Genomic DNA, 20,099 nt, shown 5'->3' with positions numbered 1-20,099 from the left:
ATTCCCTTTTGAATCCTTTCTTGGGGATCTGGCAGGGTCTGCCTAAGGCCAGACCCAGCAATTCACAGCGGGTAAATTGTCCTGGGTGCTGCTGGCCAAGCTGCTGTAACTTTCTAAGGTCCTTGAAAACAACCATGTGCAATAAGTCAAAAAAGACCTGTAGCCTCCTGCATGATGGCCATGGTGCCAAGTGGTGCCCACTGGGTCCAGGAGTTGCTTGCTCAGACTCTGAAGATCTGCCTTGCTTTCCCCAGCTGGCTCTATTTCTAGGGAGAATGTCCAGGCATTTGGATGACTATCTTGGGGGTCATTCAAGTGTCCAGGTCTCCTCCTGGCTGAAGCTGCCAAGACTCCATGCTCTGGACCACACTGTGACCAATAAGGGCTGCAGACAGCACATACTATTTTATTGGGCCTCAAAAGCTTTAAATACAGAATGGGCTGGCCAGGGCGAAGATGTGAACACACTGGCATTTGAGAATGAACATATCAGAAAAATCACATAATCAACAGTTGGACAGAGAGCTGGGAGGAGGGCAGTCTGGGATAGATGCAGGTGCCAGCTGGCGGCTGGCCTGGGTGTTAGGATTCCTCCCTCTACTAGGACATAGTCTTTGATGTTTCTTCCTGATTTGAGGATTTTTAAAAAAAAAACAAAACCCACAAACCTCCAAATAAAACCAACTGGCAGAGACTGTGGATAGCAGTGCCCATCATCCCAGAGGACAAGGGTCTGCCCCAGAAAGCCTTGGGGTCCCCCCTGCAGCCCCGATGCCACCCTACAAGACATTTCCATACACTGAAGCAAAGCTGGACCCAATCTACAACCCCTCTCTGGGGTTTGGAGTTGAAAACACCCTCCCAACAGAGGAAGAGGGACTGGCGTGAGCGGGGCTGGGGGCCAAAACCGATCCCCTCCTTAGCGGCTGTAGCCAAATTCGTCTGCATCATCAGCTCGAAAGTCTCCATAGCGCCACAGGTTCAGCTGTAAGAAAAAACAGACAATAGCTCTTCAGGGATACGGGACCCACCGGAACTCAGAGGGCTAAACCCTTCAACTTGGTACCCTCTGGGGGCTCCCAAGGCAAGAACTCACCCTGGCACTCTTGGCTGACTCTTGGGCATTCAGGTATTCTGTGATCTGGAGGGACGAGAGAGGAAAGGCAGTGGTCAGAGTTGCCCTCAAATGATCAGCCAGCAGGACCCTGCAGAATGCTTAGGTCAGCGCCAGAGCTCTCCCTTGCTCAAGCCTGTCCAATGGAGCCTTAGTTCCCTCAGAGTAAAACGCAAAACACAATCACATTAGTCTCCTGGCTTTTCCCTTAACTCTTTGCACTAGCTCTTCTGTCTGCCTGGAACGCTCCTCCGGTCACGTCCTCCTGGCTACCTCTCCCACCTGCTTCAGGTCTGCGGTAAAGTATCTCCTTCTTAATGAGGTCTCAGGCAACCCCATTTAAAATTACAACCTAGGCCAGGTGTGGTGGCTCAGGCCTATAATTGCAGTACTTTGGGAGGCCAAGGCAGGAGGATCACTTGAGCCCAGGAGTTCAAGACCAGGCTGACCCCATCTCTATAAAAAAAAAAAAAAATTTAGCCAGGCATGGTGGCCCGGGAATGTCTGTAGTCTCAGTACTTGGCAGGCTGAGATGGGAGGATCACTTGGGCCAGGGAATTGAAGGCTGCAGTGAGCCATGATTCTGGCACTGCGCCATTGTACTCCAGACCTGGTCTCAAAAGAAACCAAACCAAACAAGAGCAATACAAATACAACCTTCCCCTCCCATTCCTGACTCCCTGGATTCCACTTCTTTTTTTCACTGCAGTTATCATCTTCTAATATCCTATTTAATTTACTTATTATGTTCATTGTAATTGTTGTCTCCTCATGCTTGAATGTAAGCTTCTCAGGGCAGGGGTGCTGTCTCTTGCTCTCTGATATACCGTAGGCCCTCAATAAATGTCTGCTGATAGAATGAATAAATAAATGAACATGTTAGGTGTTTATCTCAGGGACTGCGGCAGAAGGAATTTTCTAGATAGCAAGGGCATTATGGGCAGTTTCATATGGGGTACATTAAGATCTCCAATTCTATAGGGAGGCTAAAGCTGACCTCCTAGGAGCCATCTCCTAAGGAAAGTGGGGGTCTATCCAGAGGGGCTTAGGGGTTGGGCTTCTCTTGAGACACAGTGGCAGCCCACAGGGGTGTCTCGTTCCAGTGAGTCATCAGCCTGCACAGCCACCAACACATTATGTGGGCTTGCAGTGCGGTGGGGAGAGAGGAAAGGCCAGGAGGGCTGGGAGAAGGGAGAGCAGTGGGCGAATGGAAAAGAGATGAAGAGGAGGAAAGTGTTTGGTTTTCATGCCTTGCCTTTCTTGCGCCTGTCTCTGAGGGAACATAGGGAGAAGCTGGCCACATCCTGCTGCCCTCTCATCACTTTCTGCTGGGAGACGGCAGCTCTGTGGGGGGCCCGAGCTTCCCCAAGTCTGGCCCTCTTGGATGGTTTGCTGATTCAGCCCAGCTGGGAAGCAGGGCTGGTCTGCAATAGGGCCTCAGTGGCTGCTTGGTGAGAGGGTAGAGAGGGACTCAGAAATGTACAGTGTTGGGTGGAAGGGGCTGCCTTGTATCCAGAGCCCAAAGCTAATCACCAAAGGCTGCGCAGTGCAAGTTGTTTCCCAGGTATGAGCGCACTGATTATCACGATCAGCCCTGAGAAGTGGCAAGGCAGCTAGTGCTCCCCTCACTTCATAAGCAGGGAGATGGGGCTCAGGAGGCTGGCTTCTCCTCTTAGAATGGTGGAGGCAGGACTCCAAGTCCAAGGGGCTTTCCAAATAGCCAGAGGGTTGTGTGGCAGAGTCTTTCTGGGCCCTTTGGTGCTGCCTCCTCGACAGCTCTGGCTCGGGGTGGCACTGGGTGTTAGGAGTTGGTTATTGACTTGGAAGTTGTCTGTTGGAGAGAGACTGGGAGAGCGGGAGGGACAGGCCTTGACCCTCTCCACATCGCCCCTGGCAAAGCTTTCTCGCCTGTCACCTGGGGGTACATGGGGAGGGAAGCTTTCCGCTCTAGTTTGCAGCTGCATTCTCAGCCAAACCTGCAGCCAATTAATTTGGGATGTAATTAGCTTTAAAACAAAAACAAAAAAACGCCAACAAACCCAAATCCATTATCTTTCCCCAGCAGGAACAGCAGGATGGTGGATTCCCTGCTCCCTTCCTGGCTTGTGGAACAGTCCCTTTCTCTGTAAGGGTGGTGGCGCAATGCTGGGGCTGCCTCTCCACATCACGTACCACTTTCTGGAACTGTTTCTCCTTGCGCACCTCCACCATGACCAGCCCCTCCTTCACCAAGCCCAGCCCCACATCGCCCTTGGAATCTGCAAACTGCAGGGTGACATGGGGGCAGCCGGCACTCAGGTGTTCCACGTTGAGCAGGCACTGAGTGTTCTGGATATCCCGAACTACGCTGTCCACGGCGTCCGTGCGGGCATCATCCTGGAGCAGAGACACACTCAGGTCAGAGCAAGCCAGAGAACAACCACTTGGGCCCCAGCTCCTGTCCATGGATTCCCAAGAAAGTCTGGCCAGCAGGGGCCTGTAATTTACTCCCCAGAGGACCCTAGTGAGGTTGGCCAGGCATGGTGGCTCATGCCTGTAATCCCAGCACTTTGGGAGGCTGAGGTGGGTGGACCCCTTGAGGCCAGGAGTTGGTGACCAGCCTGGCCAACACAGTGAAACCCCATCTCTACCAAAAACACAAAAATTAGCTGGGCATGGGGCGCATGCCTGTAATCCCAGCTACTTGGGAAACTGCAGCACGAGAATCGCTTGAAGCTCGACTGCAGTGAGCCGAGATTGCGCCACTGCACTCCAGCCTGGGTGACAGAGTGAGACTCGGCCTCAAAAAAAACCCCCAAAAAATAAAAAAACAAACAAACCAGAAAGAACCCTAGTGAGGCAGAAACAGGCTCTGGATAGGAAGCCTTCCCCTTTTCTTTTCTTTTCCTTGCCCTCAGCCAGAGACTATTTGCAAGTGACCCCTTTCTTTCCTACCCTGTGCTCCCACCCGCCTGCCCTGTGCCTCCGAGGAAAAGTGACTTCTTCCCACTCAAAGCTCACCTACACTTGGTGCCCTTTCACTTCCTACCTCCAGCAGGACCTTGCTCCAGTGCACTAAGCCCATGACATCCTATGTCTCTGTCTTTTTTTTTTTTTTAAGAGACAGGGACCAGGCCAGGTGTGGTGGCTCATGCCTGTAATCCCAGCACTTTGGGAGGCTGAGGTGGGTGGATCACCTGAGGTCAGGAGTTCAAGACCAGCCTGGCCAACATGGTGAAACCCTGTCTCTACTGAAAATACAAAAATTAGCTGGGCTTAGTGGCGGGCACTTGTAATCCCAGCTACTCGGAAGGCTGAGGTGGGAGAACCACTTCAACCTGGGAGGGAGAGGTTGCAGTGAGCCGAGATTGTGCCACTGCACTCTAGCCTGGGCGACAAAGCAAGAATTCATCTCAAAAAAAAAAAAGAAAAGAAAAGAAAAGAAAAGAAAAGAGATAGGGACTGGCCAGAGTGCAGTGGTGCCATCATCTCACTGCACCCATGAACCTGTGGGCTCGAGCGATCCTCTCACTGCAGTCTCCTGAATAGCTGGGACTAGCTGGGACTACAGGTGTGTGCCAACACACCCAGCTAATTTTTTTTTTTTTTTTTTAAGAGACAGGGTCTTGCTATGTTGCCCAGGGTGGTTTTGAACTCCTGGGCTCAAGCAATCCTCCCTGCTTGGCCTCCTATGCTGGGATTACAGGCATGAGCCACTGCACCTGACTCCACATGTCTGTCTTCACCGACCTGTTTTGTGATACTTGTCTTCAGCATTTTCTGTTGCGTCTCTCCTGACCTTCAGCAACTTTGTGAAAAGGTAGAGAGTAAATTTGCTTATTCTTCATTTGCACCCTTTATCTGGTGACAGTGCCAACCATGGTGTTCACACAGCTCTCACTCCAGGTACCAGGCACCTTCTCAAAGCTAAAGCCAAGGGCAGCCCCTGGGAAGCCTCAACCTGCCTGAGCTCCTGGGGGATCTGGACATTGTAGACTGGCTTTCTGTTTCTGGGGACAGAGGGTATCCACGACCCTCAGCATGGGTTCTCTCTTTTCTGGCTGCATATGCTCCCTCTGGGCTCCTGTTCTAAGGTGGCAGGACCCCAGCACTTCCTAACACTCTCTCTCCTCCCCATCACACCTTCCACATACTCAATCTGGGCAATCTTGTACACCGCATGGTTTTAACTACACAGACCCATAAATTCCAGGTCTCATCTCACTCTCCAACTGAAAACTGTAAGGCTGCCTGGAGGTCCCAGTGCCCAAATTCGCTCCTTCTCATTCTTCTTGGCCAACAGCAACACATCCACACATAAGAAACCCAGCACCACCTTCGTCTCTAGCCTGGACTGTTACAACTGTCTCCCACCCATTCCTTCTAGTCCCTCTGTTCACTGTGCCATCAGAACTAACTTTCAGAAACACACTGGACCACGTCAAACTTCTCTAAGAAATGGTGCCACATTCCTCCTGCCTATACAGCACAAAGAATAAACTCCTTGCCAGGGTAGACAAGCCCACGACACCAAGGCCTTTCCCGTCTCACCTCCTGCCACTGCCTGATCACCTCCTGCCACTGCCCAAAAGCCCCCTGGGATCCAGCTGTGGTGGTCTAGTCTTTGTCCAAATGCACCCTGGCCTACCTGCTTCTATGAACTAGCTGGAATGCTCTAATACTACCTCCTCAGTGGCATCTTCCTCAACTTCCCATCTCTTGAGTACTATTACTTAGTGACCGTCATAGTTTCCATCTTCTCCTGTCAGCCCATGAGGGCTGCAGCAGCGGCTAAGTGTCAGTGGACAGTCCCCTTTGGAAGGAGGAAGACTCCAGACTCACATCTTGGGGCACCTGGATGAAGGCGAAGGCATACTCCGTGGCTTGAGCTGGCAGCACCCGAGTGCTGAAGGCAGGTGGTAGGGTACCCAGGCGGGTGGATGGCAGGACCTCTCTCTGCAGAGGAAGCAGCAGGCCAACATGTCACATACTCGCTGCCCCCTTGCTCTTTCACAGGACAGTTCTCTGTGGCCAAGGCCTCTGGGAATGCTAACTCTGGGCCACCCTGTTCATCCCATGACTTGGTTCCACTTTGCAACGTACAAAGGCTCCCCAGTGGGTGAAGTCTGGGGAGAACGTGCCCTGCTGGCCCAGCAGTAGATGGGGAGCTGTGGCTCATACCCTCACTCTGGGCCTGGTGCTGGCACACCTAGTGGTTCCCATGAAAACAATCACAGTATAACTGGACTCTAATCGCTTTTCCATTTCCTCCCAGTGCCCTTCTGTCTGTGACATGGGTTCCCTGACTATGTTCCCACAGGCCAGGGGGTGCTCCAGCTGCTGGCTAGGGGAGCACACTAAGACAAGTATCCCTGTGGTCACCAGGCCTGCCTATGGTTCCGGCCCAGGCATCTGGGTTCACGCTTTTCTGGCAGGACCTCTTCCTTTGTGTATTCCCAGGAGATGGGTGGGGAGCATGGCCCAACTCTGGGCTCTCTACTAACAGATCCTCAGTCCCAGTACTTGAGGAAGGCATGGGAGGTACGCAGACAAGCAGAGCCATGACTCAGGAGTGTCACCCTCCTGAACGACAGCTTTCTCACCAGCTCACTGCTGTTCCTAAAGAGAATCTCCCAGGAGTTGTCAGCAGACTCCCAGGCCCAGCCAGAGAGACTTTTCTCCCAATGGTGCCAGTCAGTCACTGTCACCTTGTGACTGTCCCTTCCCAGCAAGCCTGAGTTTAGGGATGTGCCGGGGATTAGCGCATGGAACAAACACCCAGTTTGGCTTGAACACCAGGAACTGTGGGTGTAAAGGCCCTCCATGTGCTACAGAGGCCCTGCCCCCATTCTGCAGAGACCTCAGGAAGAAGAGGAACTGTGGGTGTGGCTGGACACCCATCCATGGGGTCTGGACGCGGGACCTATCAGTGCTTGCAGCCACTGGTCACAGACCCCAGTTTTGCCAGGTTACTCAGGGGGCCTGGCCTGTTACACGCACAGCATTGATGCCCCAATGCTCATTGTTCTATCGGTAAGCTCAGAGGGACCTTGGAGAGATCAGATGGATTTGACCTGGGGGCTGCTGTGTTTGATAGCCCCTCTAACACCCTGGTCCCCAACACTCACATTGCCGTAGTCAATGTAGAAGACATGTATTTTGGCAGGAGACTCGACTTTCTCTACTCGGGCACGGTACCTGCAATGGCATCATGGGCAGAGCTCAAGAGACAGCCCTGAGGAGTCTGGGCTCCCAGAGCCTCAGCAGTGGCGGGGCAGGGGCACAGCATTTCCCTGCCTGGGTTCAACGGGTGTCACGGGACAGTTACTGCACTCCATCTAGGCCCAGCCTCGGGCACTGTAGCCACCACCTAATGGAATCAGAGCATAGCTGGGAGCAGAAGAGGGAGAAAGGAGCATGTGGAGCAGATTAATGTGTCCTTGGGGCATAGAGCAACAAGACTAATGACTAGATTGATGTCTGCTGTTTAAACCCAGCGCACTGAACAGCAGCTGTAATTAGCCAGCAGATCTGTCTGGGCGGCCGCAGCAGGGAACACATTCAAGTCACTTCGTCACCCTGGGAAGGCCATGGGCCCTTCCTTGGTAGATTACACATCAGTGACCTTCTTCCGGCCCGTGAGCACTGCTGCTCATGTCCCAGACAGCTGGGGAAGAGGGTCGGGCAGCTGGTCTAGGTTTACTGTGGCCCCCTGTAACATCATTCTTCCTGGGTGGGGTGAGGGGTGTGCTGGACAGCCCGGCCAGCCAGCCGGCCAGCCAGCCAGCCAGGGCTCCCACCCTGGAATCCCCCAGGAGAGAAGGAAGGAGCCACTTCTGTCTGGCTGGACTGTAGGGGTGCACAGGCCAGAGCGAGGCCCCAGATGGGCTATGGGCAATGAAGACGGACACCCAGGAGAGCTGCTGGGAGCCACCATTAACCAGCTGGGGAAACCAGACTGCTAAGGCAACGCCTGAGGCCTGAGGACAGCCCTACTATTGTTCCTGCTCAAGACTCTGCCTTGCTTTTCCAAGTGGCTTACCATTCTCCATCTACAAATTTGGCAATGCAGAACTCTCCCCTGCGAGGGGCATAGGAGCCCTCTACAGGAGGGTGACTGGCAATGTCATTGCGCATGTTCTCCATCAGCTTCTCCAACTGGGTGCCTGCCAGGGAGGAAGAGCACAGTAAGACCTGGGTGCTGGGTTCCTCGAAGCCTCAGTAGGGTTTTTCTGGGAGGGGTTGGGGAGGGAGCTCAATGTAAAATTCTGGGGTGCACTGCAGCACTGGCTCTGTCCCCAACCCATGCAGGCAAGCCCTCTTGGTTCTCACTCGAGAGGTTTCATGCCATCTGCCTTCAGAAGTGGGACTGGTGACTTGCTGACATGTTGGGCCTTAAAGGCACACACAGCCTTGCCATCTCAGCTCTCTAGTCTGCTGGCCCAGGGTGTGGGAGCCCTTGGGATGTGCCTGAGCTTTGATTAAGGAGGTGGAGAAAGCAAGGAGACAGGGAGCAAGGACAACACCAAACAGCCTCCTCCAGGGTGAGAGCTGGCCAGCCCGTACCCCATTCCCGCAAGGCCAGCTCCTGGCCTAGGCCACAGAGGTAGTACCTGACAGAAGCCACTGTCCACTGCCTCCCAGGGGGCAAAAGTAGGGGTGAAGGATGGGCCCCACACCACCGGGGAAAAGGCCCCAGGACTGAAGCCATGGAAGATGGGGGAGGGATTCTTGGATCAGGGCCTAGAGCCTCAGTATTATTCAAACTTGGCCCCTCTGACCCTTGTCACCCTGCAAGATGCATGCTGAACAGGACTTCCAGTGCTGCTGGGCTGGGGCTCTACTGTCCCACCCTGCTACTCAGGGCCCCTGCTCCACTGGAGGAGGGATTCCCTGCCTTGTCTTTCCCTGAGCACTCTGACCTTGGGTCAGTGGTCCTGCTGCTTATCTGCTGCTTTTGCCTGTTTTGGCAACACCCAGGGCCTACTCAGTTTCTCTCCTTGGCTCCTTGTAGAATCCTCCCACCCTGACTCTAGGAGGCATCAGTCCCCTGTGGCTTCCCCTTTTCTGTCCCCTCTGACCCTGATTCTAGCTCAGTCTCAGACCTTTTTTGCCCCTTCCCTCTCAGAAGCAAGGAGGGTGACTGTGGATGTGTAGTCTAAGTGTGGGACTCCTCTCTTTATCTTCAGGGCCCAAGGCAGTGCTATAAGGAGGGTGCAACATACGTCTGTTGTTACACTTGCCACAGTCAGCCTTATAAGTTCCCTGCTACTACACGGTGAGCTCCTTCTGGGCATAGAGCATAGCTCACTTCTTTCTGTTTACTCACACAAAGCCTGGTAGAATCCCCAATGCATGCAGGGTGCTTAATAATTCAGCTGCATTGAAAATAAACTCTGCATAAGCATGCAGGGATGTATGTCCACTCTTAGGCTGCTGCAGAGGCCACTGGTCCTGCATCCACACGACAGAGGCCTGAAGGTAGCAGCCGCCCCTCCCCCTACCCAGTGGTCAGCCCTCTATAATTCTCTTTAGACAGTGCTCCTTGCCATAGACAGTGAAATTCCAGGGATTAAGAAGCCTTGACAGACAGCTTCCTCCCTAACTTGGTCTACTTTCAATTTTTTGCTCCAAGGCAACAGAAGCAGGACTTTGCCTCCTGCCAACAGGCAAAGCCCTCTGGGAGGTCCTTACAGAGCCTCACTGGTCATTTGCAGCTAATGGCAATGTTTTCGTCAGATCCTTTTTGAAGACAGACTTTAATTGAAAGAAGGGAGACAGGGTGAGAGGATGCCCCCCGAGAGGGGATGAAAAGTTTCAGCAGAGGGGGGCTGTGGATCCTGAGGTTTATCTCCATGGATACCATGGAGCCACCAGAGGGCAGGGGCCTTCCTCTCTGGAGCCCACCACAAATCCCCAGGTGGCCTGCTAGGAAGGGCCTCACTCCCTTCTCTTCCAGCATTCTAAGGACACACGGTTTTCTCTTTTCTCTTGTTTTCTGCCTCAGATTTCTGCTCTCTAAGACTTCAGGGACTTGTTCTGAGTCAAGGCGGGTCCTCCCCAGCAGGACCCAGAGGCTGAGTGGAGCCTGCCTGGGAGTGATCGCATCCTTTTCCTCAAGTTCTCTAGGGGGCTGGCGGGGATTTTCGGGTGGTGGATTCTAGCTGGTTCCTCTGCCCAGGAACAGCTCTTGTTCCTACTGAGACCACCACTACAAGACTCATTCCCTGTCACATGACCCAGCCCTAGAGGCTGGCCACCGCCCGGGTTCATTCAGGCAACTACTGGAGCAGCTTTCAGCAGGACTGTGGCTGACCTCAAGAGAACCTAATCCCGAAGGCTCATCGGCTCCATCTCTACCCCTCCCCCTTGCGTTTTTCCTTTTCAAGCACAGCCAGCCCAGGGCCAGGAATGGTCAAGTTTTTCCTGGTGAAATGACACTGCCACAAAGGCAGCTGCCTGGGAAATAGCATTAGAGGGAACTGGCTGAGACAGAGCTGGAGTGGGCCTGGGGTGGGCTGAGGAGGCTGGGCAGAGCTGTGTCCTGCCATCTGGGGGACTACCCAAGTGCTGCTGACACTTCCAGCCCCCTCTGCCCACCTCTGCCCACCATGATTTGCTTCCTGGGACCCAGAGGCAGCTCTAAGAGCTTTTCCTTCTGCTCCAAACTCAACTGTTTCCCTGCACAGGGCGGCCATGAGAAAAGGGGGGTCAGGGTGGAAAGTGTAAGCGGTTGGAGGTGGAGTTGGGCTAGCGGCTGCCAGAGCTCTCTCCTGCCCTTTGGCCTCCAGAAACCCCAGGTCTTTGCCCAGGGGACCCTGGCCACAGTGCACACCACTCAGGATGGAAGGAGGAGAAGGTCCTTCAGAGACTGCCCGGGGATGTCTTCCCCTAGAGCGCTGCCTGTTTCCATGGAAACTGGCTATCACTCAGGGCTATGTTAACCTCTAGAGAAGGAGAAACCCCAGCAGAGACAAACCCAGCACCACTCCTTGCTCCCCCAGAGGGAAAGGGGCTGAGCAATGCCTGGCTGATGCCTGACAGACTCTGGGGGCTACAAATCCTCCTGCCCAGCATAGCCAGGGGTATGTGGGAACAAACAGTCACCTAAGAGACTCAGAGCTCCGCCCAGATAAACCTGGTTATCTCACCTGCGTCCAGAGGACCTGTCCAGCAGCACCTCCATGCCTGAGCCCACGCCAGGGCTCATGTGAAGGTTCCTGAAGTAACTCCAAGCCCAGAGGAGCAGTGGGACAAGGCAGGGAGACAGGGGCGGTAACGTGAGCTCTTCAGGGGAGGCTCCTGGACTGCCTAGGCATTGTTCCTCCCACCCACTGGGCAGAGGCCCCCTACCCACAGGCAGCGCCAGCTGGACCAAGCCAGGAACCACGAGCCAGCGGCCTGAGCACTCACCGGTCTCCACATCCTGCACGTAGAAGTGCAGGTCATCAGTGATCTCGGTCACAAACACGGGCTTGTAGCTGGCGGATCGCTCCTTCTCCTCCAGCACTGGCATCACCTCCTCCACGGGCTGCTCCTCATAGTGGGCCCAGACCTGCATGTTCAGTCAGCAGAGGTGAGAAGAGGGCGAGGAAGTGAAGTCATAAAAGACACTGGGAGGCCAGGCGTGGTGGCTCATGCCTGTAATCCCAGCACTTTGGGAGGCCGATGCGGGTGGATCACGAGGTCAGGAGTTCAAGACCAGACTGGCCAATATGGTGAAACCCTATCTCTACTAAAAATACAAAAAATTAGCTGGGTGCGGTGGTGGGCGCCTGTAATCCCAGCTACTTGGGAGGCTGAGGCAGGAGAATCGCTTGAACCTGGGAGGCACAGGTTGCAGTGAGCCGAGATCATGCCACTGCACTCCAGCCTCGGCGACAGTGCAAGACTCCATCTCAAAAAAGAAAAAAAAAAAAAAAAAAAAAAAGACACTGGGAAAGGGGTTTTGGCAAATGGGATCGGCCCCGGGTGAGTGACTGTGGGGCACTCGATTCACACCAGGCTGAGCCCCTGAAGCCCTCTATCTCGGAGGGGAAAGGTGGGTTCTCTAAAGTTCTGATCTAGCAGTTCTCAAATTCTGGCAGGCATCAGAACCAACAAGAGAATTTATTAAAAATGCAGGCCCTGGATCCTACCCCAGGCCTACCAAATTAAAATCTGTTCTGAGCATCCCAGAGAGTAAAAAAGAGCAAAACCAGACTCCCAGGCTATCTCATGCACATCTGAGTGTGAGAGCCCTGCTTTCATGAACTCTTTGGCTCTGGGCTCCTCACACCCGCACCTCTCTTGCTCCGGCTCCTGATCTCCCTTCCCTGTGGCACTCAGCAGGGCGCCTCTGAATTCTGCAGGACCTCCTGCTGTCACAGGGCCCCTGGCGCTCCTGAGGCAGTCCAAGCCACAGCCCTAGGCTGGGGAAGAGCTCACCAAGAATGCTTCTGCTCAGCAACTTTCCCTTTCTCCGTCCTCCTCACCGCCAGCAGGTTGCTCTGACCTCAGCCCAGCAGCTGGGCCATGTGCTCTCCACCCTTCCCTCTCTCCCTTCCTTCCCCAAGCCCTGTGCTGTCAGGGCTGCAGTGGCTCAGAAGCTGATTTGACGTGACAGCGTGTCAAGTCCAATCCTGCAGCCAGGAGATTATCCAAATGGTGAGGTCTGTCAAAGCAGGGGAGGGAGGTGGCTTTCCAGCTGAGCAGCAGGAACGGTGGGTGGGAGAGTGCAGAGACTGGATCACACGTGGGGTCCCACAGACACACACAGGAATAAGGATGATTAAAAGTATTTGCCCAAAACTTCTGTGCTTATTAGGTGCCAGGTACCATTCTAAACATTCTCCAAATATTAATTCATTTAGTCCTTACAACAACCCTTTGAGTAGGTCTTGGTATTATCCCTGTTTTACAAATGGGAAAACTGAGGTACACAGGCTTGCAGCTAGAAGTAGTGAAATCAGGATTCAAACTTAGGCAGCCTGGCACTAGAGCTCTTCCAGGGGCATTTTGGCATTGACTAGGTATCCCTGAGAAAACACCACCAACCAGGAGGAAAAAGCTGTTTGTTGGTGGGGGGTGGGGAAGGAGATGAGGCCTCATGTCCCTGTTGTTTTTGAACTTGCCATTTGACATTGGTCAAACTTTTCTGGGTCCCCTTTTCTTCTCTCTCAGCTGAAATGCAGATTCCTCAGGAGCTTCAGGACACAGCAGAAGGGCAGGAATGCTGGAATTCTGGAACCACCTTGGGTCAACCCAGACCCCACACTTTTGCCTTTAACGCGGCCTGAGTGTGTGTTCTTCCACTAGAAGGAGCGGCTATGGGGGAATGACTGAGACATCTCCCAGGCCCGAGCTTTCCACCATCCTACACCAAGCAGTGCCTCTGTGGCTGGGCATGTGGGCCCCTGGTATGGGGCTCTGGCCTCCTACCCAAATAGCTCCTGACCCTTTCCACCTTCCAGGCTCCCGATACCCTAACACCTGTCCCCATCACCAGAGACCTCTGTACACACTGCTGCTTCTAGTCCCCTAAGCCCTGGCTGGCCAGAGGGGAGGAGGCAGGCAGCAGGACTTTAACCCACAGCTTTGCCTCTAGTCAGGACAGAGGCCCTAATCCCTCAAGGGCCTCCTTGCCCATGTGGGGAAGTGGGTCTCTAGCTTGTGGGCTTCCCTGTGAAAGGGCCAGGGGATAGCCATAAATGCTTCCGATGTCAAGCCTATGTCCTGATGGGCCTGAGGCTTTCCCCCTGGGCCTCCAGAGCTGGAAGTTCCCTGGTATCTACTTAGCCAGTCACTCCTGTTGACACCTGGGCTCCCAGCCCTTCTGGGACCCTTGCAGCTCTGAGGATCAGTGGGACTCACTCGGCCTCAGAGACGAGACTGTCAGCACTACCTTAAGTGAGCTGGGATGGAGCCCTCCTGACCCAGGAGTCTGCCCCCTCATTCCTACCAGCAGGCACCCCTGCAGTCCCGAATCCCTCAGCACGTCCTCTGCTCTGCATCCCATGCAGGGGCTCTTCCCTCTTCCTGCCAGCTCCCTCCTTTCCCGGCACTGAGCTTGTTAACAGAGACCAGCATTCTGTGCTGGTTCCTGAGTGGGCTGTGGCCCCTGAGCCTGCAAGCTGTTGAGGGCTCCCATCCTAGCCCCACCCTGCTCCTTTGGCTGTGGGGGAAGGCGGCCCCTCAGCAGTGTTGATGAATTCAGAACACACTGACAGGGTGAAAGCAGAAACTGCTAAAGACTCCTCAAGTAAAAGTGCCTTGGGTGACAGCATCAGGTCTCCTCCTTGGGGAGAGTGGGGTGGAGCTTCTTTCCCAGCAGGCTCAGGTGGGCAGCAGGCGTGAGGTCATGGAAGATGCAAACCAAAGCCTCGGGGATGGCCCTCAGCCCCCAGCACTAGGGCCAGTCCTGTGACAAGGTGCCACAGCTCACTTCGTGGTGGGTGGGGCGGTGCACACTGCCACCTGAATTGAGAAGACAGCAGAAGCAAGGTGTCTCCATACACAAAGTGGCTGGCACTCGAGGTTGCCAAGAAGCATCCAGAGGGTAGGAGAGAGGCAGCTGCCTCCTCACATAAAGGAACTCTGTTTCTAGGAGAGGCTGACCTTTGGCCCTTCAGGCAGTGCAGCCATGACAGTTCCCTCTTTCCTTGTGGGGATGGAGGTGACCAGCTGTTCTTTGGGACTTGCAGCCACATGGGCAAGCTGGTCCATGCAGGCTGGCCAGGTGGCCCCTTGGTGGGAAGGAGTCAGTCAGCTGGGACAGGCGTGGTTGCCCTTGTCCCCATCCTTAGAACAAGGGTGCATTTGGCTCAGGCTGCCCTTCTGCAGAGCCAGGGTGCATGGAGGAGACACACTCACTGGCAAGACACCTGCCAGACCCAGCCACTTTCCACAGCCATCCTCAGCCCCTCACAGCTCAGATTTCCCACAAGAAGCTGGTTTCTGGGAATCCCCATTGTAGACGCTCCTCTTCCTGGACCTCTGGGGAGACGACAAGGAAAACTCCAGAAGGAACAGTAGTTGTACACCCAGACACAGAAAATTAGTGCTGTATGGCTCTACCCCAGACTCTTGAAAGATGGAGGAGCTGGGGAAGAGCCTCTATGACCAAAGAGTGGGGCAGAGGACAGGGGTCCTGAGCTTGACCTAAGCAGCAGGGCCTAGGAATTCTGGGAGAGCCAACCACAGGACAGTCTGCCCTTGCTCATGGACCATCTCTAAGCATGTGGAGAGGCTGTTACTAAGCCTGCTATTGTGGAGAGGCTGTCCCAGCTGACTGATGCCAGGGTTTGTGGTCAGGTGGGGGAAGTGTCTCTCCAGGCCAAGGCCAGGGTGGAGCTCTGCCCGTGGCAGGGCACTGCTGGCACCCCCAATGGCCCCGGCTACAGAGCAAGACTGGGAAGGGTGGATGGAGGCCCCTCCTGCCTGTTCATCTGCTCCAGGCTGCTCTGCCATGCAAGTTCCTGTCTTGCTCGGGTCCCCTCTACACTCTGGGGCTCCTTGTGTTCTGTTGCTGCAGCCACCCTGAGGGAAAGAGCCCATCAAGCCAGGCACAGACCAGGCAGGTCAGGAATGGAGGCTGTCTCTCTTGTCCTCTCCCCACCCTGGCCCTCTCTCTTCCCTGCATTTCCTCCACAGGGAGGCCCAGGTCCTTCTCTTGGCAGGTGATGGGGACTGTGGATGGAGAATCCACTGGCTGGAGTCTTTCCTTTCTAAATCCTGTTTAACATTGCTGCTTGCAAGGCTCCAGGGGTGGGGCTGGCGAGGGGCCAAGGTGGTGGAGGCCTTTAGGCTTGCAGCAGGGAAGCCAAGCTCAATAAAAGCCAATCGATGGCCAATCCAGCCCTGTGCAGGGCCCTGCTGAGCACGTGTGTGAGGTGGGGTTAAGGAGGGAGGACAGGCATCCGTCATCTGTGGTTCCCTCCTTGGTCCTCAGGTCTGCCCAGGGCCGCTGAGGAGGAGGTGGGGGTTACCTCCTGCCAAGGAAGTGGAGGGCCCTATCAGCCTCTTCACTGAGGAGGCATCCACAGGGCACAGGGAGGAATTACACTCAGCAGGGAGGCAGTTAAGCCCTTGTAGCTGGGAAACCAGCATTCTCAGGTTCCCCCAGACAGACACACTCAGGAATACATGCACACATAATCACACTCCCTAAAGCCTTCTGCACTTCCTGGTCTCACAGAATCCCTCAGCATTACCTTTCCTTGGTTAGCTACAGGCACAAACATTCCTGCATCCTGATGCTAACAGGATCTTGTAACCACTGTTTCTTGACAGGTAAGGCAGTCCTTGTGGGGTCAAGTGGGACAAGGCTGGGTACACCCCAGATACTCAGGTGACTGTCCCCCAGCCGGCCACCAGCTGCTCTTATCAGGGTCCAGCCAACTCTGAGAGCTGCTACAAAGCTCTGCTAGTGCTGCTCCTGGGAAACAGCCCCTCCAGGAGGAAGAAAGCCAGCCTTGGTTCCTCAGGATCCTTGACAAGCAGACCGGGATTTGCAGGAGAGGGACCCAGGAGGCGGCAGGCCCTAGCACTGAGAGTTGTGCACTGCATTTTAATTGGACTGGAATAAAAACACGCAGGCCGTGTAAGTAATTAATCACTGGTAATTACTCCTCAGCGTCATCAAGTGGCACCAGCAAAATGGTGACTTGGGCTCTTTCAGACAAACCCACTGTGCAGTAAATAACGATGCTGAGTTCAGCACAGCTCCTGGCAGGGAACCCACCCTTCCATCTCAGGCCAGAGTCCCCTCCCTGTGCTCCCCTGGGTTCCTCTAGGGTTTCTACTCTTAGAGGGTAGAGGATCGCCCAGCTCTGAAAAGGTGGCTTCCAGATTCACTGCTGAAAAGCCAGGAAGCAGGGCAAGGACGAAGACGCTTTTGGCCTCTGGGCCTTAGACTCTGGGGCTTGCCGCTCTACCCCCAGCTGCTAACTCTTCTGTGAAAGTGCCAACCTTTAAACAGGAGGCCCCAGCGCCGCCTCTCCCCCCTCTCCCTGCAGCAGGCAGAGGACATGGGGGTGGCAGTCTTAAGTTCAGCTGTCACAAGCAGGAAATCCAGGAAGAAGCCGTGTGACTCCTTTCCTGTAGGAGCTGAGGCTGCCTGCTTCCCCCTCATTCTGGGAGGAGGAGGCTTGATGTGAGCAGGAGGTGGGAATCTCCTCTGAGGTCTGATGGTGGCTGCCTCCTCCAGGGCACCGACCATCCCTTTCATCTGTGCTAGCTTTGTGGTCCACCTTTCCCTGGAGTCTTTCCACCTCCACTCTCCTCTACCACCAAGGGGCTGGTTGCCTGCCCCAATCCCCAGGGGGTGGGAAGAATAGATAGAGAGAGACCCAGGAGGACAGTCCCGAGGGGAGAAGAGAAGCCCTGAATGAGGAGGCAGCTGCTTGGGGCTGGTGAAGAATGTGGTGCTTCTGGGGCCTGAAAGCCCCCGACTCTTTTTGGCAGGTGTCTGGGCCTTGGCTCTGGGAAGTGAGTTTTGAGCCAGATGGCTGCCCCATGGGGAAGGAAGCATTTATTCCTGGAACAAATTTATGGCTCAGCACGGCTGTCCCACGAATCCTCCTCAAGCTCGGAGGAGCCCTGACAAATTGGTGGCCGGCTGATTTATCCCCATTATCAGGGCCGGGCTATAAGTCAAAAGCAACAGGCTGAGTGAGCCCGGCTCCCACCTCCAAACCACTGGGTTCCTCAATTGTCAATTGGTTTCCAAAAGCCACTTTCCACCCCACCCTCCTTGTCTCTTCAATTCGGTGCCCAAAGAGACTGATGGGCTGTAAATCTCTTGTCCTAACAGCTAGAGGCCTCTCCTGGGGTTGTTTCCCCATGGGGCAATGTGAAGGAAATTCAGATGTGGGCTTGGGCCGCCCAGTCCCTCTGAGGGCACTGACAGAGAAGGGTCAGGGCTGGGGAGGGAGGGACGCCCCAGGCATTTTGTCCCATGGCTCCAGTCACCTAGACAGCTTTCTGCTTCAGGCCCACCTGAGCAGGCCTGGAATCACTGATGACATTCCGGGCTGGCAGCCCAGGCCCACCTCAGGTCTGCAACAGGCTGTGGCCGAGGACACCTCAGCTGGCAGCCTCTCCTCGCCTGTGTGTGGCCTTGGTGTGGGGTCTGAGACCAACACCTTCCTGGGCTACTCAGTGTGGGGATGAGAGAACGACTTCCTCCTGTTCTCTGGAGGCAGCAGCATTAATGTGTGAGGAGGACGGGAGGGCAGGAAGAGCACAGCTGGGCTGCCACGCGTACCTTCTCTTTCTTCTGCTTGGCGGCCTCCTCGGCAGACAGCAGGGACTTGTAGTAGGAGCTGCGTTCGGCAGTGAAGTGGACCTTGGAGAGTGCGTGCTCCACCAGCAGGACGGACAGGTTGGCGCCATCGATGTGCAGCCAGCCGATAAAGTTGCCGGCCTTGTCCATGCTCTCCACCTCCACCTCCACCTGGGACAGAGAGATAGGCGTAAGCCTGCGGGGGCCAGGCCTGAGTGTGCAGGGGCTGTGCCTGTGGGGAGGACAGCAGCGCCGGAGCCTTGGGCTCACAGGCCTTGGCAGCTGCTGCCAACCTCTGGGAACCCCTAGAACCCTTCAATTTCAGCCTCTCACGGGAACAGACACACCCCAAAACTCGCCTCTCTTCTCAGAGCCCCTTCCCCTCCTTGTGGCAGAAAGCTACCGGGGCAAACGGGATTCTCCTTAATCTGAGAGAGACAGAGAGAGAACACGCAGCTGAAGGTCAGGAGCAAGTGAAGAAGCAGGCAGAGGTCTTGGTGCCTCCCACTCTTCAGCACCCACCCCAGCTCTGTGCTAGAAGACAGGCAGGTCCTTAGGGAATGAGGCAACCCCTGGGGAGAGGGAGGCTGCTTTTCCTGGTAGAGCTGAACGAATTCATGTCTAATGAAGGTAATTAAAGTGGCTGCATGAAAAGCAGGAGAGGAGAGGGGGAGAGGACAGGAGAGGCAGAAAGATGTGGGCAGGAAATGCATCAGCGCAAGGGCAGTGAGAGGCAATCCCGCAGAAGGAGTGGCCAGAAGGGTGTGGGCTGTGGCTGAACCCAGAGCCCTAAAGGAATCTCCACGGGCCTCAAGGCCTCCTCCACTGACTGTCTCATCCTGAGGACCCAGGATCCCAGATCTAGCACTGACTGCTTTTCTAAAAGGGCAGCCTCAGGATCGTGGCCCTCATGGTAGCTGATCTGCTCCCACATCATGAAGGCCACAGCCCAGGATAAATTCCTTCTTTGATTCTCTCCTGACCTCTTTCTTTCCCTGCTAAAGGGGCCTATAAACGTCTTTGCTGCCAAATGTAAAAACTTGTATTAATTTAAATGCCTTCAAGCTCGATTAAGCAATAAAATGAATGTCTAAATACCTGGGAATTCTCGAGGTCTGAGCTGGAGCCAGTGACAGAAGGTTAGAAGGGATGAGGGATACTGCATGACATGCCTCCCCAGAAGAACACAGAGGTGGTCTGGGTGTGCAGAGAGAAGGTAGCGGGGAGGAAAACAGGCAGGGCCCGAGAGGCAGGACCCTCACTTCCTCCCATCCTTGAATACCCTCTGCGTCCTTGAGGCCCACATTTGATCCTTCAAGAGGAAATGCAGGTTCAATGACAACTGAAGTTGGAGTATGGTATAGAAGGGGATGTGTGGAGTCTATTAGAGTTATTAACCAAAAAGAGATAATGGAGAACATATAGGTCCAGTCCATGTTGATTCTGTAGGTGGCACTGGAGAAGTGTAGCTATTAAGGGACAGAGCTGAGAGCAGAATCCAGGTTTCCCCAATGCCTTCTCTACACTGCCTCCTGGCAGAAAAGACCCTCCCCCTCCCTAATACCCACTTTCCACAGCCTTCTGTTTCAGGAGCAGCCCTTCCTTCCACTGCCATACCTCTGCCCCCTCCACCATCCAGGACCGTGGGACCCTGCAGCTCACTAGTAGAGCCTGGGCAAAGTGCTGGCCCCAATTCTGGGCTGGGCTGACCCAGTGCCTGAATTCATGACAGAGTCCACTGTC

At 54.7% G+C, this 20,099-nt stretch overlaps 1 protein-coding gene across 2 annotated transcripts in view; it reads right to left on the bottom strand.

The window, feature by feature from the left end:
• Positions 1-386: 386 nt before the first annotated feature.
• The window catches only part of SND1 (staphylococcal nuclease and tudor domain containing 1), a 434,013-nt gene continuing 414,300 nt past the window's right edge, over positions 387-20,099 (bottom strand). The window contains exons 17-24 of one of the 2 annotated variants that reach the window (XM_054497017.2): positions 18,339-18,527; positions 11,507-11,648; positions 8,136-8,259; positions 7,222-7,291; positions 5,936-6,049; positions 3,287-3,490; positions 1,097-1,141; positions 387-985 (exon numbers count right to left, since the gene is read on the bottom strand). In XM_054497017.2, coding sequence (XP_054352992.1) covers positions 920-985; positions 1,097-1,141; positions 3,287-3,490; positions 5,936-6,049; positions 7,222-7,291; positions 8,136-8,259; positions 11,507-11,648; positions 18,339-18,527 — 954 coding nt within the window. In that variant the 3' untranslated portion in view covers positions 387-919. Of the gene's footprint in view, positions 986-1,096; positions 1,142-1,807; positions 3,491-5,935; positions 6,050-7,221; positions 7,292-8,135; positions 8,260-11,506; positions 11,649-18,338; positions 18,528-20,099 lie in introns of those variants that run through there. The other variant, XM_063668433.1, reaches the window with a different exon arrangement.

Source organism: Pongo pygmaeus, chromosome 6, assembly GCF_028885625.2.
Source record: "Pongo pygmaeus isolate AG05252 chromosome 6, NHGRI_mPonPyg2-v2.0_pri, whole genome shotgun sequence".
Taxonomy (NCBI): Eukaryota; Metazoa; Chordata; class Mammalia; order Primates; family Hominidae; genus Pongo; species Pongo pygmaeus.
Note: the sequence above shows the minus strand (reverse complement) of the source record. Positions and strands in the feature narration are given on the sequence as shown.